Source organism: Protobothrops mucrosquamatus, unplaced genomic scaffold (assembly GCF_001527695.2).
Source record: "Protobothrops mucrosquamatus isolate PMUCROS unplaced genomic scaffold, P.Mucros_1.0 scaffold1133, whole genome shotgun sequence".
In the NCBI taxonomy this organism is placed as follows: Eukaryota; Metazoa; Chordata; class Lepidosauria; order Squamata; family Viperidae; genus Protobothrops; species Protobothrops mucrosquamatus.
The window spans coordinates 92,415-106,857 of NW_015387351.1; the positions used below are offsets into that span (position 1 = coordinate 92,415).

At 39.9% G+C, this 14,443-nt stretch overlaps 1 protein-coding gene across 1 annotated transcript in view; it reads left to right on the forward strand.

The window, feature by feature from the left end:
- Positions 1–9,362, forward strand: part of LOC107291466 (keratin, type II cytoskeletal 8) — a 13,501-nt gene extending 4,139 nt beyond the window's left edge. Inside the window, exons 2-9 of the mRNA XM_015820464.1 lie at positions 18–226; positions 1,172–1,232; positions 2,953–3,048; positions 3,286–3,450; positions 4,692–4,817; positions 5,894–6,114; positions 7,064–7,113; positions 8,726–9,362. Coding sequence (XP_015675950.1) covers positions 18–226; positions 1,172–1,232; positions 2,953–3,048; positions 3,286–3,450; positions 4,692–4,817; positions 5,894–6,114; positions 7,064–7,113; positions 8,726–8,886 — 1,089 coding nt within the window. The 3' untranslated portion in view covers positions 8,887–9,362. The remainder of the gene's footprint in view (positions 1–17; positions 227–1,171; positions 1,233–2,952; positions 3,049–3,285; positions 3,451–4,691; positions 4,818–5,893; positions 6,115–7,063; positions 7,114–8,725) is intronic.
- Positions 9,363–14,443: the final 5,081 nt, after the last annotated feature.

The window sequence follows — 14,443 nt, forward strand, 5'->3', positions numbered from 1 at the left end:
TGTTTTCCCTCTCCAAGGTACGTAAGCTTGAGCAGCAGAACAAAGTGCTGGAGACACAGCTGAAACTTCTGAAGGGCAAGGACCAATACAAATCCAATGTGGGGCGTATTATGACAGCCCACAGCCAGCCCCTTAAGCAGCAGATAGACATGCTCAATCAAGATAAGATGAAATTACAAAATGAGCTGGACCAGACACAGTCACTTCTGGAGGAACTAAAAAGCCAGTGAGCAAATCATGAGAGAGAATGGGAGATTTGCTATTTAATATTCTGTTTGTATGCATGAGTACACATGTGTGTCATGATTTCAGAATTTTTTTCAAGGGGGCAGGTTGTTGTTTTTTCCCCTCTAATGAACTTATGAGTAGAATGTGGTGGGTGTGTCCTTAGTTATAAAGTTCTCAGGATGGGTGAAAGTATAATGAATGGTAGTGCTCCAATCCATCTGCATCCACTTTGGCGCATGAGAACTGATTTTCAAATACGCACAGCCTCATACCAGATCTGTCTGTAACTAAAATTGCCCTTCCTTCCCAGAAGAGACTAGCGTCTAGCTATTAAATTATACTGATGAGAAAAAGAGATGCAAGAATTTGAACAATTATTTATTTATAAATAGGTCTTGTATTTGATACACAACAGATACTGGAGTTCTTTAGTTTTTCTACAGAACATTTACTTAGCAGAGGTTTTGAAACCTTGAGAGCTTATCTGTTTCCAGTTCAGTATGCTGGGAGAAAACTGACATTTGGCTTCCCACATTCCATTAAATCCCAAGGGAAGATATAATGAGGGGACTCCTGTTAGGGGGCGTTTTCAGTAGCAGTGACTGATGGCCGTGCCCTTGCGAAGTTGAGCATTTATTCTTCTGTCTGGAAAAAAAATACCCACTCATTTTGCTGCCTGCACATTAGATGAAGTATTTGGAAAAGCAATTTATGTTCAGTCCTATTTTACCTCAGTTGAGTTTTAGTATACCATCTATTGAATTCCCAGTGCTACAATTACCGATAGCTAGTTTCCTATTTATTTTATAACATTAATATAAAATGGTATAATTTGGATGCTAGAGAAAAGGAAGCTGGTAATTGGTACATGCCCATTCAACAATGACATTACTTTGTTCCCCATAGCACCTCACACTATTGTCTCTTGTCCTCTAATCTATAGGTATGAAGAGGAAATAAATCACCGTAACCAACTGGAAAATGAATTTGTGGTGACTAAAAAGGTGAAAGGAATACTGGAGCACTAAAAATTAGTGGTACCAGACCTTCTTACCATTGACTAATCGGGGGTTGTTTTTCTCTCTTCTGCAACTTCCAACTAACACAACTTTTTTTTCCTGAGGAGTTCAAGCTGTTTTCAGTGTCAGCTTTTTTTTTGCTTCTCCATATTCACCCATTCCCTTTACTTTTTCTTCTGTTTCTGAGCAATACGACAGAGGACTGTTGGTATGACGGAAGAGGGACTGTTAAACGTTTTTGCTTTCACACTGTGCATCCTTCTGTGAAATATGAAAAGTGCACACAAAGTGGATAGATTGGTAGATACATAGACAGAGTTAGCCTGACTTGATTTCCACTCTCCTTTAATTTACCGGTAGCTAGAGAGAACTAAGCAAGGTTTACTTCAACTATTCTTTCCTCCTGCACACTGGAGAAAATGCATACATTTGCTCAAGTTTCCAGAACTTTTGAAAAGGGCATTGTTTTGCTATATGCAAAATGGCTCGGGCTTCCAAGCCAAGCTAATTGCTATCTGGAAAAACTGTATTTTTCCCCAAAAGCTGTTGAATCCCTTCAAGCAGCTCAGTGCCCTCAGATGTTTCCTTACTCGAGTATAATATTGTGACTCAGCTTTGCATATCTGCCCCATATGTGTTTGCATTATATCTTTACTGACAAATGATATCCCCACATTTGTTGATTTAAAATACTGGAAGTACTAAATGAGGGAGGGTACAGTCTTTTTTTTTTTAAGTAGCAACTGTACAAGTAGTCCTCAACCACAACTGAGCCGAAAGTTTTTGTTGCCAAGAGAAAGAGTTGTTAAATGATTTTTTTCCTAGTTTACAACCTTTCTTGACCCAGTTGTTAAGTGAATCCCTGCAGTTGTTAAATTAAAAACACGGCTGTTAAGTGAATCAGGCTTTCCCATTGACTTTACTTGTCAGAAGGTCACAAAAGGTAATATCACATGACACCCCCCCCAGGACACTGCTGTCATCTTAAATACGAGTCAGTTGCCAAGTGTCTGAATTTTGATCACATGACCGTGGGGATGCTGCAACGGACATAAATATGAAAAAGTCAAAAGTCATGTTGTTCGGTGCTTGTTGTAACTTTGAACGGTCACTAAATGAACTGTTGTAAGTTGAAGGCTACTTGCATTTGTTTGTTTAAAAGATTTGAATAGCGGCTCGTCTAAAAAAAAAAAGCCAACTCTAGGCAGCTCACAATCACTATAAAAAACATAAACCCAAATAAAAATCCAGCGCCACAATCATCTCCTTGGGATGCCCCACAACCAACTTCAGACATCTTCCCTCCACCCCAACACCTGGGTGATGATGACCTTCGGAAAGGTTAAAAGGGTGGAGGCTTGCCGAATTTTGCATGAAAAGCTAGGGTCACCATAAAAAAAAATGGATAAGAGCAGGGAAAAAACTAAATTTGACCGAATGAAATATGACTACAATTATAACTAAATTACATGCTATCATTTTGATTATTCACAGTGTGCATTTAATCATTCTCCCCTTCAATCACATATTAAATATTATGATTTGAAGGGAAGTTAGAGGCTCACCAAAAGGTTTAGGATCATTTATTTGGCCCGTATTAACTCAAAAATTGGAAACTTCCACCTCATACAGTACTTAGTGAGTTTCAAGGAATATGACAGGTGTCCAGAGGTGAATCCTGCTGTCTGCTTTTCTCTTCTGGCAGGACCTGGATGATATTTACTTGCAGAAAGTAGATGTTGAATCCAAGCTGGAGAGCATCACAAATGAAATCAAATACCTCAAACAGCTCTTTGAAGAGGTGAGTACCACAGACAAAAATGAACGAATGACTGATGTATTCATTGGAGGGGATGAAAATGATCCAAAACATTATTTTTCTCTCATTTTCATTTGTTTGCTAGTAGCTCCTTGCAAGAGCACTGCAGAAAGAACAGATAATGCGGTGGCTGGGATTGAGTTAGCTTCACCTACATCCAGATGGGCTACAGTTGCAATGTCATCCACAACTTATTATGCCTTTCCTGCCCCCATCCAGGAGATCAAGGAATTGCAATCTCAGATCCAAAATGCAATGGTCACTGTGGAGATGGACAACAACCGTGAACTGGAGATGAATAACATAATTGATGAGGTGAAAGGACAATATAAAACCATGATTGTCAAGAGTCGTGATGAGTCTGAACAGTGGTACAAAAACAAGGTAAATGGTTCACTTATCTCCCTGCATCCACATCATGAAAGTATAATCCGTACACATGCAAACATTGGTAAAGGGCAATCTTATTTTGCTACCTCTTTAATATTAATCTGAGAAATTCAACTTCCAAACACAAACTGTTGCAAGATTAAAGCAAACTAGTTTCAGGTCCAAATAAACAATAATCAGATTCTAGAAACAAGGAAAAGAATCGGGCACTCTTTTGCAACTCAGTGGAATCTAGGAAAGTATTTAAGGATTTGCAGGACCAGCAGAGGTCTATTTCAGCTAAGCTACTATAATCCTTTAGGTAAGGCCTGACTTGTTCCCAAAATGGGTCCTAGCCTGGCACTGAAGCCAATAAAGACCACCAGACACAAGGAATGTCATTTTCAGCTTCTTTTATTGGAGTACTCCAGCAAAAAGGTCTCAGCAGCTAAAGAAGCCAAGACCCTGAACAATACACAAACATAAATTTTATACAGTTATGATTAAGGAAGTTAATACCCTAAGAACCACTTATTGGTTCCTCGACACATATTTCTTTTGATTGTTTTTTTCTACTTTACCTTCCTTCTTCATACACTGCATGTTTATGATAATAAGCTTTTTTATCAAAAGAGGTATGTGATTTACTATTATAATAAGCTAGAGGTTACCAAAGTTTATGTGCCTTAGCTAGCATCCTTCTTACGTGTAACTTTCTTGTTGCTAGGCAATAGTGCCCCACCATTCATTACTAATCTTGTTACACTCATCGCAGCTGCAACTTTCTGCCTTGGGAATTGCTTTAACAAACTTTCCTGATTCCAACCTGAGTCCTTCAACCAATGCCTGAATTATCAGGATAATTCTATCATTCCAATATTGTAATATTTCAGAGCCAATAATGCTGCATGATCCTCTACTGCCAGTCAATCCTCATCTAGTTGTAATAACGAGGCATATGTGTATTTGAACATGATTGGACCCAATCTTTTGCACTACCAGAAAGGACTTTGGCTGATGCATGAAACTTCTCTGACTTCTCATTATGCCTTCCATGCCCTAGATTTTATCCCATGCTTCTTCTAGAAGGAATCCAGTATGATACAATATCCCACATATCTGGAAGATCTGAAGGTGGGAAATCTGCCTATGTGTTTGGCTACCTGAGACCTGGTATTCTTGCTGTGGACCCTGCCTCTCACTCCTCTGACTATGCTATCATAATGATTCCTGTTTACCCCTCTCTTTCCTTCCAGATTGATGACATTGTAAGGCAAACTCAGAAACGTAATGATGAGATGAAAAGCATCAAAGGTCAAATTCCCGAATTGACTCGCTATGCCCAGCATGTCAATGGAGAAATTGAGGCCTTAAAGAATCAGGTAAGCTGCCAGTCTCTAGACAGAATCACAAATCTTAACCAGAAATATTCATAACAACAGAGAACACACAAAGGTGGCAGGAAAATGCCACAGAGACTCTACCTACAACCCATTCTTGGAGCCTTGGGATCCAGCCAACAGTTCATCTCTTCTGTAACAATCTTCCTATCTGGCTTTAATTTGTCCGGCTGCAACTGTCTTCTCCTTTTTTAAAATAAAACACAAGAGGGAACAATTTCTTATTACTGGGATAGGCTTCTTAAAAGCACCAGCTGTTAAATTTTACTCTCCTCCATTAACACTACTAGATGAATCTTGTGGCCAGGAGGCCAGCATTTCATTCCAAACGCCTTCTAACCCAAAATGTTATCTGGGCTGATAAATTGTGTGAAGCTGTGGCGTGGTTTGTCTAGTTTGGAATAGGCATAGAGATAAACCACCTCTGTGCCTCCAAAGTCTTGGATGCAGAGTCTATTCACCTATGGAAACTTGCTGAGCAATTTTGGCCCAAGTACTAGAAGGTTGTTAGGAAGATAAAATGATGAGTGATCCTTGTGTAAATTGTGCTGAGCTCCTACCTATGAGATATGAAACAAACAAATTGCTATTCCCCTCTAACAGTGGTTGCCGATAATATTTGCTAATGTGACAAAGGCAAAAATTATTAAATAGATTGGAAGTAACCATTGGTCCTATCGCTTTTTGGAAGGCAAATATGGCCATACCATTCAAAGATCAAGTACAGCCCTCAGCTGGGAAAAAAAGCTGCACAAGTTTGGGTTCAGTACAGTGACTGCAGCCAGCGCCGACTTCTTTTCTTGGCTGACTTTTAGCTGCTTCTTCATTGGGAGGTTATTTCCCTTGAAACTTCTTCATAATCTTCTTGGCTATTCACAATAGCCTTGCGGAATGGAAGGTAAGCAGCTGTAGCTCAAAAGAGGCCAGGTTTTTCCCACCGTAGTGAGAGACTTTGCTTCTAAGCCCTTGCTGCCTCTTTCTTAGTTGCTGAGCTTTCCATAAGGCTTTCCATCCAGATAGGGAAAACTGGAATGTTCCTCTTTCCTCCTCCTGTCCAGCGAGCCAATCTGGAAAATGCTGTGGCTTCAGCAGAAGAACAAGGAGAGCAGGCTGTGCAAAGTGCTAAAAGTACGGTCCAAGATCTGGAGGAGGCACTGAAGCAAGCCAAACATGACATGGCCACCAAGATGAGAAAATACCAAGAAATGATGAATGTCAAGCTGGCCCTTGATATAGAAATTGCCACCTACAGAAATCTGCTGGAAGGGGAAGAAAACCGGTAAGCGAGTGTCAGCTTGGACTTTTTGTGCATGGGTATGAATTGGTTCCTCTGCACTTGATCACCTAGGGCCGTGGTGGCGAACCTATGGCACGTGTGCCACAGGCGGCACACGGAGCCATCTCTGGTGGCACGTGAGCCATTGCTGGGCCGAGCTGCTCCCTCCTCCTCTCCGCGCATGCGCAGTCTGGGAATAGGCGAGAGGCTATAAAAGGAGCAACTTTTGGCGGAAGCAGCATTTGCTGCAGACAGTGAGAGAACGAGCACGAGTCGGAGCAGACAGCAAGCAAGCATGATCCGACAGCTCAGTGGTCACGTCCACTCGGTGGCCACGTCCACCCGGCACCCGGCGATGCATAAGTGGGTTTTGGGTTGCAATTTGGGCACTCGGTTCTAAAAGGTTCGCCACCACTGACCTAGGGCAAATTTCTTCAGCCTGGGGCCCTCCCAAAAGGTTGGCTGTCAATTTCCAGATAGTGCTGGAGGATAACATTTTGAGGCAGGTTGATCTAAGAAAAAAGGAACGGACAATTTCTGTAGCTGGAACGTTGCTTTGGATAGGCCCTTTGATGCTGCCATGTGCTGGCTTGCAAATATATGAACATACAGATTAAAGCAGTGAGAAAGAGCAAAAAGTGCACTGCAGAAAGGCAATCAGGGCACAAATGGCTTGAATCGTTGAAGAACAGGTAGCAGAAATATAGATATGAATCTAGATTGTCACTGTCATTTGGGATGGGACAACAAGAGCACTTTAGGAGAGCATATTCTAATACAATTCTCCAAGGTTTCAGACATATTTTCCCAGTCCTACTTGGAGGTTCCCAAAACTGGATATAGGACCTTTTTTACTGGCTATATAAGTAAGATAAGGCTTTTTCTCCAAAAGAAGCCATGCTGTCTTTCACATATTTTCCAAACTCAAAAACATCCTTTTTTCTTCTTCTAGGATGGTTGGTCAGGTTCCACCACAGGAGCCCAATGCCATTAACAAGTTAGGTAAGCTGTCTTCCTGTTCTGATGGGTTGAGATACTGACTTTTCTCCCTCTGAGGTTTTTGGTATTGTGGAAGCTTTATTCTTCCTCCCAATTCTCTGTGAGCTTTTTGCAGTGTCCTGAGTTTCACCTGGGTATTTCATGTCCTGAAAAAAACTGAAACAAATTGAGGGTTACCTAAAATCTTCTTTTGCCACCTTTGCCATTCCATATCCCTGAATTTTAAAATTTATGGGTTAGATAGTGGTATCACTTACTGTATGTTGTAATGATATTTCATTTTCAAGTTCACAAATTAGTATGCAATGTGGCTTAGCACTAGCGATCAGTGATAAACAGTGGCAGTAGTTAACATTAAGCTTTCAAACAGATCTTCTTGCACATGATAGAGGATTATCTGGGAAATATTCTATCTACTTAAGCATCATCATTATCTATTGGGAAGCTGTTCCTTACTTATACATTGTAGAAAAATATCTGTTGTGTTGGGCAACATGATTTTGAGAGACGTTTATCAATTATTAGCTCATTGAAGTACTGCTGTTAAATTTTTAGGACAGTTCTCAAGTCTCCAAAACTTGGTTGAAAAACCACTGCTATATATTGATGGCATTTAATGGAGGACATGTAATGTTATGGGAAATAGTATTTAATGGGAAGTAGTATTTAACAGTCAATGTTTGAAACCTGCCAACATCAAAATAAACAGGAGATGCAAACAAATGTAAAACATGTGAATTTTGAGTTTTAACAGTCTGAATTCAAATACAGAAGTTGCAGATTTCATCCTAAGACTGAATGGCAAATTAGCCAAATGTAGAATTATAGGTATTTGTTCCACCTCTGAATCTGACTTGGTGCATGTCCATGGAATTAGAAATAATAGAACTGCCAGCCACTTAGCCTTCTGTTACTAAATGAAATGGGTGAAGCCAAGACCTTCCATGTAGTATTCTTTGCTGCTAGTTCATACCATATGCATTTACCACTAAAGTATTCTTCCAAGAATTGGAATGTATTATTGTATTATTATTATTATAGTGCAAAATAATCCTTTAAATCTAATTCATCTTATCTTTTGATTATTGAATAATGCTAACTTCTCTGCATTGCCCATTTGAGATTATGGACCAGAACTCTAGATTCTTCTGTGAGTCATGTAGAGCGTCCATGTTTCAAGAATCAGTGTTTGATTAAATATTTCTCAATCTGAAATTATTGCCTGCATTTGATTTTCTCTGCCAAAATCACCTTTCTCCAAGAAGCCGCTCAGCAGATGTATTGGAAAACAAGTTCCATCAATGCCAGCCCAATCAACATAGTTTAGGATAATAACCATTGAAACACAACACATTTGAAGACTGGAGAATGGAGAAGGAAATTTTAAGCAAGCTCTTGCTTATTGCATGTGGTCAGTTGACCTTTTGGGTTTTTTTTTTTATTTTGTTTTATGGGTTTTTTGTTATATTGGCCTGGCTGACTTACTTGCATGAATTCTCTGGCTTCTTCTTGTAACAAATGATTTTGGTAAGCCAATCAAAAACTTCTCCATTAAGGCCTTCCTCCTCCTCTGATCTCTTGATCAAATTCTGAAATCCATCCATTGCTTCTGCAGCTGGACTCCTAGCTCAGGGGATTGCCCTTCCCTCTCACATTGGAGCTGCAGGGATTTCGGCCTTCGACAGCAGCTCATGGAAGAGGCCTTTGATGATCAAGACCATTGAGACCAAGGATGGGAAAGTCATTTCAGAGGCCAGTCATTTTTCAGAGAAGTGACTGTAATAGAAGCAGCAAAAAGTCAATGTATCTTAAATACATAAAACTGATTGTTTTTATAGCCTCTAATGATAACCTACTTAATATACCTCCACATTTTCTCCCATGCAGTGCTATTTCTTTTTCAAGCTACAACGGCTCAGTTTGACTTTGCCAATAAAATGATGCAGATAATATGTTCTATTTACCAATTTACATTAAAGCTCCTGAAAAAAATGTGTCATTGGCCTCAGTTTGTTGCATGAGTTCTGTCAGCAGCCCTATGCACATCGTTGCTCAACCCAAAATACTGACTTCCTTTCATAGTTTGTATCATACATTTATTCTCCGCTTGTGTTGAGGACGTTTTGATCTTTCTAAGTGAGACATATACAAAGAATTGTGCCAAGAGCACAAATTCTCAGATTCAAAGGGGAGTGAAAATTTCAAGATAAGGAGATCATTTCTGCCACAAAAAAGAAGCCTGGAGACTATACCAGGAAGTAGCTAAAGGGGAAAAATACATATCTATGTATTGATGAATAGCATTCCTTCTGCTGAGATATCTTTTTTTTTTTTTTAAAGTATTTTATTAGTTTTCTATCATTGCAATTCATTTGTGCTTAATAAACAACTTGTTGTCTGGGTTGTTTTTGCCTAGTCATAAAGATTAAGTTCTTACTTTGTATCCCGCTTTTCCAACCATTGATAAAATAAATTCCATGTTTGAAAGTATACTGTATCTTTTAACGAAGAGAAGGACGAGGAGGGACATGATAGCCGTGTTCCAATATCTCAGGGGCTGCCACAAAGAAGAGGGAGTCAAGCTATTTTCCAAAGCGCCTGAAAGCAGGACAAGAAGCAACGGGTGGAAACTAACCAAAGAGAGAAGCAACCTAGAACTAAGGAGAAACTTCCTGACAGTTAGAACAATTAACCTGCCTCTAGAAGTGGTGAATGTGCCAACACTGGAAGTTTTTAAGAAGAAACTAGACAGCCATTTGTCCAAAACGGTATAGAGTTTCCTGCTTGAGCAGGGGGTTGGACTAGATGACCTCCAAGGTACCTTCCAACTTTATCATTATTATTATTCTTTTCCTTTAATTCTCAATGTGTGTCTGTCCATTTCCGCACAGTCCAATATTTTCTAAATTATCGCTTCCTCCGATGGTGTTGTCTCATTTTTCCAGTGCTGAGCAAATACAATCCTCACTCCAGTTAATACATGTGATGTTAAGTATACATTTTGTTTATCAAACTTTTCTGGCATTATGCCTAGTAAAAAAAGTTCAGGTTTAAAATCTACATGTTTTCCTAACATTTTTTCTAACCACGTATGTATTTTAGTCCAACATTGTTTTGCTTTTACACATATCCACAAGTGATAATATGTACCGGGATTTTGATTACATTTCCAACATTTGCTAGACATATTTTTAAACATTTTTGCTAATCTAACAGGTGGAAAATACCATCTATAAAATATTTTATATAAGTTTTCTTCATATGAAGTTGCCATTGTCAGTTTCTAATTTCTTTCCCAAAGATTTTGCTGTTTCTCTAATTCTATGTTATATCCAAAGATTTTTGCCGATATAATCATTGTTTCTTTCACTTGTTCATCTTCCATTTCTAAATTCAATAGGAAATTATACAATTTTTTAATCATTTTTTCATCAGACATCAACAACACCTGATCAAACATTGTCTGATCTTTATAAAAGCCATATCCTTTAATATCTTTGTCATACCTCGATTGCATTTGCAATTGGGGCCACCATGATAAGTCAATGCCCTGGTCTTCTAACTCTTGTTTAGATTTTAATTTCCCATCTGTATTCAAAATATCCTTATATGTTAAAAGATTTTTCAAATTTAACTAAATTTGGATGTGTGAAAGCTTCCATCATTGATAGCCGGGACTTCCGGTTTGACATTGTAGCGATACAGATGTAGGAAAAGCAGAGCTCCACGCCCCACAGCTGATTTCCTTCTGGGGGGGGCAAAGAGCTGAAAGTCACCCCAGAGAGGTGACAAGAAAGGAGGGGACCCTCGTTGATCATGGGAGGATGGCGGTCAGCCCATTTGATCCAAGGAAATCCCTCCAAACTGACAGAAAAAAGACAGACTGCATTAATGCGGTCTGCCCAAGAGCTACTGATAGCCGAGAAGGGCGAGGATTATCCCTACAAGTGGATCAATAACAGCATGTCGTGGAACTGGGTAAGAAGACCCTCTTTATCTCTACCATTTTTGAACACTATTCCCTGGAATAGATAAATTCCCTCAAAGCAAGAACTCCCCAGGTATGACTGGAGGAAGGGGACTTTCCCTCCGCCCTACCAGACAAATAAAAACAGAAGGAAGAAAACTTTAAGAGGGATGGGAATAGAGCAGACATGTCAAACACAAGGCCCGGGGGCCGGATGTGGCCCGTGAAGTGGTTTCATGTGGCCCGCGAAGCCATCCTGGAAACAGTGAGGGAACGGCCCCCACTGCCTTGGCCCTGGCCCAGGCCGGCCGGGAGGAAGCCAATGTACAATTTTGTGGTGGCCATCTATGCTGAAATGCATTCAGTCTTAGCTCCACAAGGCCGTCTGGAAACAGCGAGGAACCAGCCCCTGCCGTGTCAGCCCCACCCCCTGGGTGCATGCTGGGGAGGTGTCACCCTTTGTGAGGAATGAAGAAATGCATCATCACCTGGAAGTGGTCCTGGTCCCACCCCCTTCTGCCAGAGACCCTCAGATCTGTCCCACTCCTGCCCAGGCCCCCCACAGGCACCATTGATGCGAACAATGTAGAGCTGGCCATGCCCACCCAGTATGCCACACCCACTCCATCCACGCCCACTCAGCAGGCCGCATCCACCCTGGCCACACACCCTCCCCCAAGGGCAACCGCAATGCTGATGCAGCCCTCAATGAAATTGAGCTTGACACCCCTGGAATAGAGAATACAGAATGATAAGCCAGGTGTAATATAAAGACATTGTTTTGCTAAATTTGAACAACTGTCAAAATTAACTTGCACTTGGAAATAACTGAATGAGACTAATCTTATGAATAACTTTAGATTTAAACTTCTATTACTTGGAAGAGAGTGACATCTAGTGGCGAAATAGAGATAAAATTCTTTAGTATATTATCCTTGGGATAGAGCTAGCACAAAGCTCAGACATAGATAAGCAGCCAGCTGGATGACCTTGAAAGCTCTGAGAACTGTAACAAAGAGCTGAATATAGAAGGAAGCAGGACTTTATGAAATATTTTATCACTTCTCACTGTGGATTACAAATGTCGGTTGACCTGGTATTTCAAGAAACATTTAGAGATAGAGAACAACATGGCTTTTTACTACTACTGGCTTGGTGGGTCTTACTGATTGGTTTAAGACCGGCTGGCCATTTTGGATTGATTTGCAACTCTTGGACTCTAGACACGAGGCTATAGTAGACTTTATAATCACCCCTCCAGACCTGAGACTGACAGACAAAACTAGAGTACGAATTCTGGTTTTATGTGGCACACCAAATAAGAACTATAAGAATTACACAACATGATGTTAAATTTAAACTGTGTAATGATGTATTGAATACGAGATCTGTTTTTCTTTGCAGATAAAGAGACTTTCCAGGGGGCACAACAGATTGAGGATAGAGTAACTGGGGGGGGGAGGAATAAAAAACAGAATGAATGTCCCTAATCTTGCTAAAACTGCTAAAAAACCTGCTTCAGCACCATCATCTGGGGTGCCCAGCCCAGTATATCAGAGATTGATTGAAACCATGCTTCAACAAGAAAAAGCGAACAATTTTCAAAAGTAAATGCAAACAACATTGCAATCAATTCAGGAAGCAATTGTTTCACATAAAGAAGATACAAAAAGAAACCATGAGGAGACAAAAAACAATCTGGATAAGATAAATGAGCAGGTCTTCAATATAAACTCACAACTAGAAAATTTTCAACAAATGATTACAAAGAATGAGCAAAGAATCCAGAAAATGGAAGAGAAATCAGAAGAAACAGAAAAGGTGGAGGAAATAAAAGAAGAAAATCAAAGATTAGCATAATAAATAAAAACTTGTAAGATACAGTCACAATACTGGAAATGGAGAAAACATCACATTTTTTAAGACTACAGAACATACCTGAAGATAAGGAGGAAGACCTAACAGACCTGGTTACTAACTTGTTTGCTGAGGCGCTAGAAGTGGGGAAAAAACGAGATGGAAGGAGAATTGGATCAAATATATAGAATTAATTTAAGCTACGCAAGGAGACATAGACTCCCTAGGGAGGTACAAAGATTCGTGAAAAAAATAATGAGAGATGAAATATTGAAGAGAGTGAGAGATGAACCACTGATATATAGAAAAAAAGAAATTGTGGTTTATATATAAAAGAGGCATTGGAATCCAAACAGATGAAGAAGGAAGAATCCTAATGGTAGAAATAATAATAAATCAAAAACACATACTGATGGTAGCAATATATGCACCAAATAATAAACAAGAATTTTACCAAAAATTACACAGGAAAATATTGGAAATAGAACATCAAAACATTTGCTTAATAGGAAATTTTAACGCAATTGTAGATAGAAAATTAGATTATAGAAGCAGCAAAGAAGGGGAAAAGGGAAGAAAGACACTCCCTAAGGCATTTTTAGAATGACAGAAGAAATTTCCATACAGGATACTTAGAGAGAAAGAAACCCAAAAAAGACCCAGTACACATTTTATTCGAATAGACATAAATCTTGGTCTAGAATTGATATGATATATGAGCTAAGTACTAATATATATGAGATTGAGGTAGAACCTAACATTTAGGCGGATCACAATCCAATAAAGCTGACCTGGAAAGAGGTAAAGAAGAAATCAAGATGGACTTTGAATCAATCTTTGTTAAAAGAGAAACAATTTGTAGAACTAGCAATAAAGGAAATGGAGTTTTTCTTTAAAGAAAATAAAAAAGAAGAGACATCAATTTAGAATGTATGGGACACAGCCAAAGCATATTTTAGAGCAGACATGTCAAACTCGCGACGTCACGTGACGTCATGCGGCAGCTCAGGAGTTCTTGGCTTCCATGACGGCCTTGGACTTGACCCAATTAATTCATGCTCCCACTCACACGGGTGGACACACGCTGGATCTAATTTTTGTCTCAGGCCAGTGGCAGAATGATCTGACAATAGGGGAAATAGTGGTTGAGCCCTTGTCATGGTCAGATCATTCTCTCCTAAGGATGGACTTCCGGANGGCCCTCCAACTGCTCTCTAGGCGTCTTTTCCGACGTTTCATCTCTCTCAGCCCCTCGGTAAACCAAGGAGATGGTCGAGATCCACGTCGGGTCAGAGGCCGCAAAGGCACGACTCGGTCCAATGCTGCGGCGGCAGTTGTCTCCCAGGCCGCCGCCTGATTTTCCGCCGAGTCGTGGACTAGATCTTCCGGATATGGCGTCCATGTTTCAAGAATCAGTGTTTGATTAAATATTTCTCAATCTGAAATTATTGCCTGCATTTGATTTTCTCTGCCAAAATCACCTTTCTCCAAGAAGCCGCTCAGCAGATG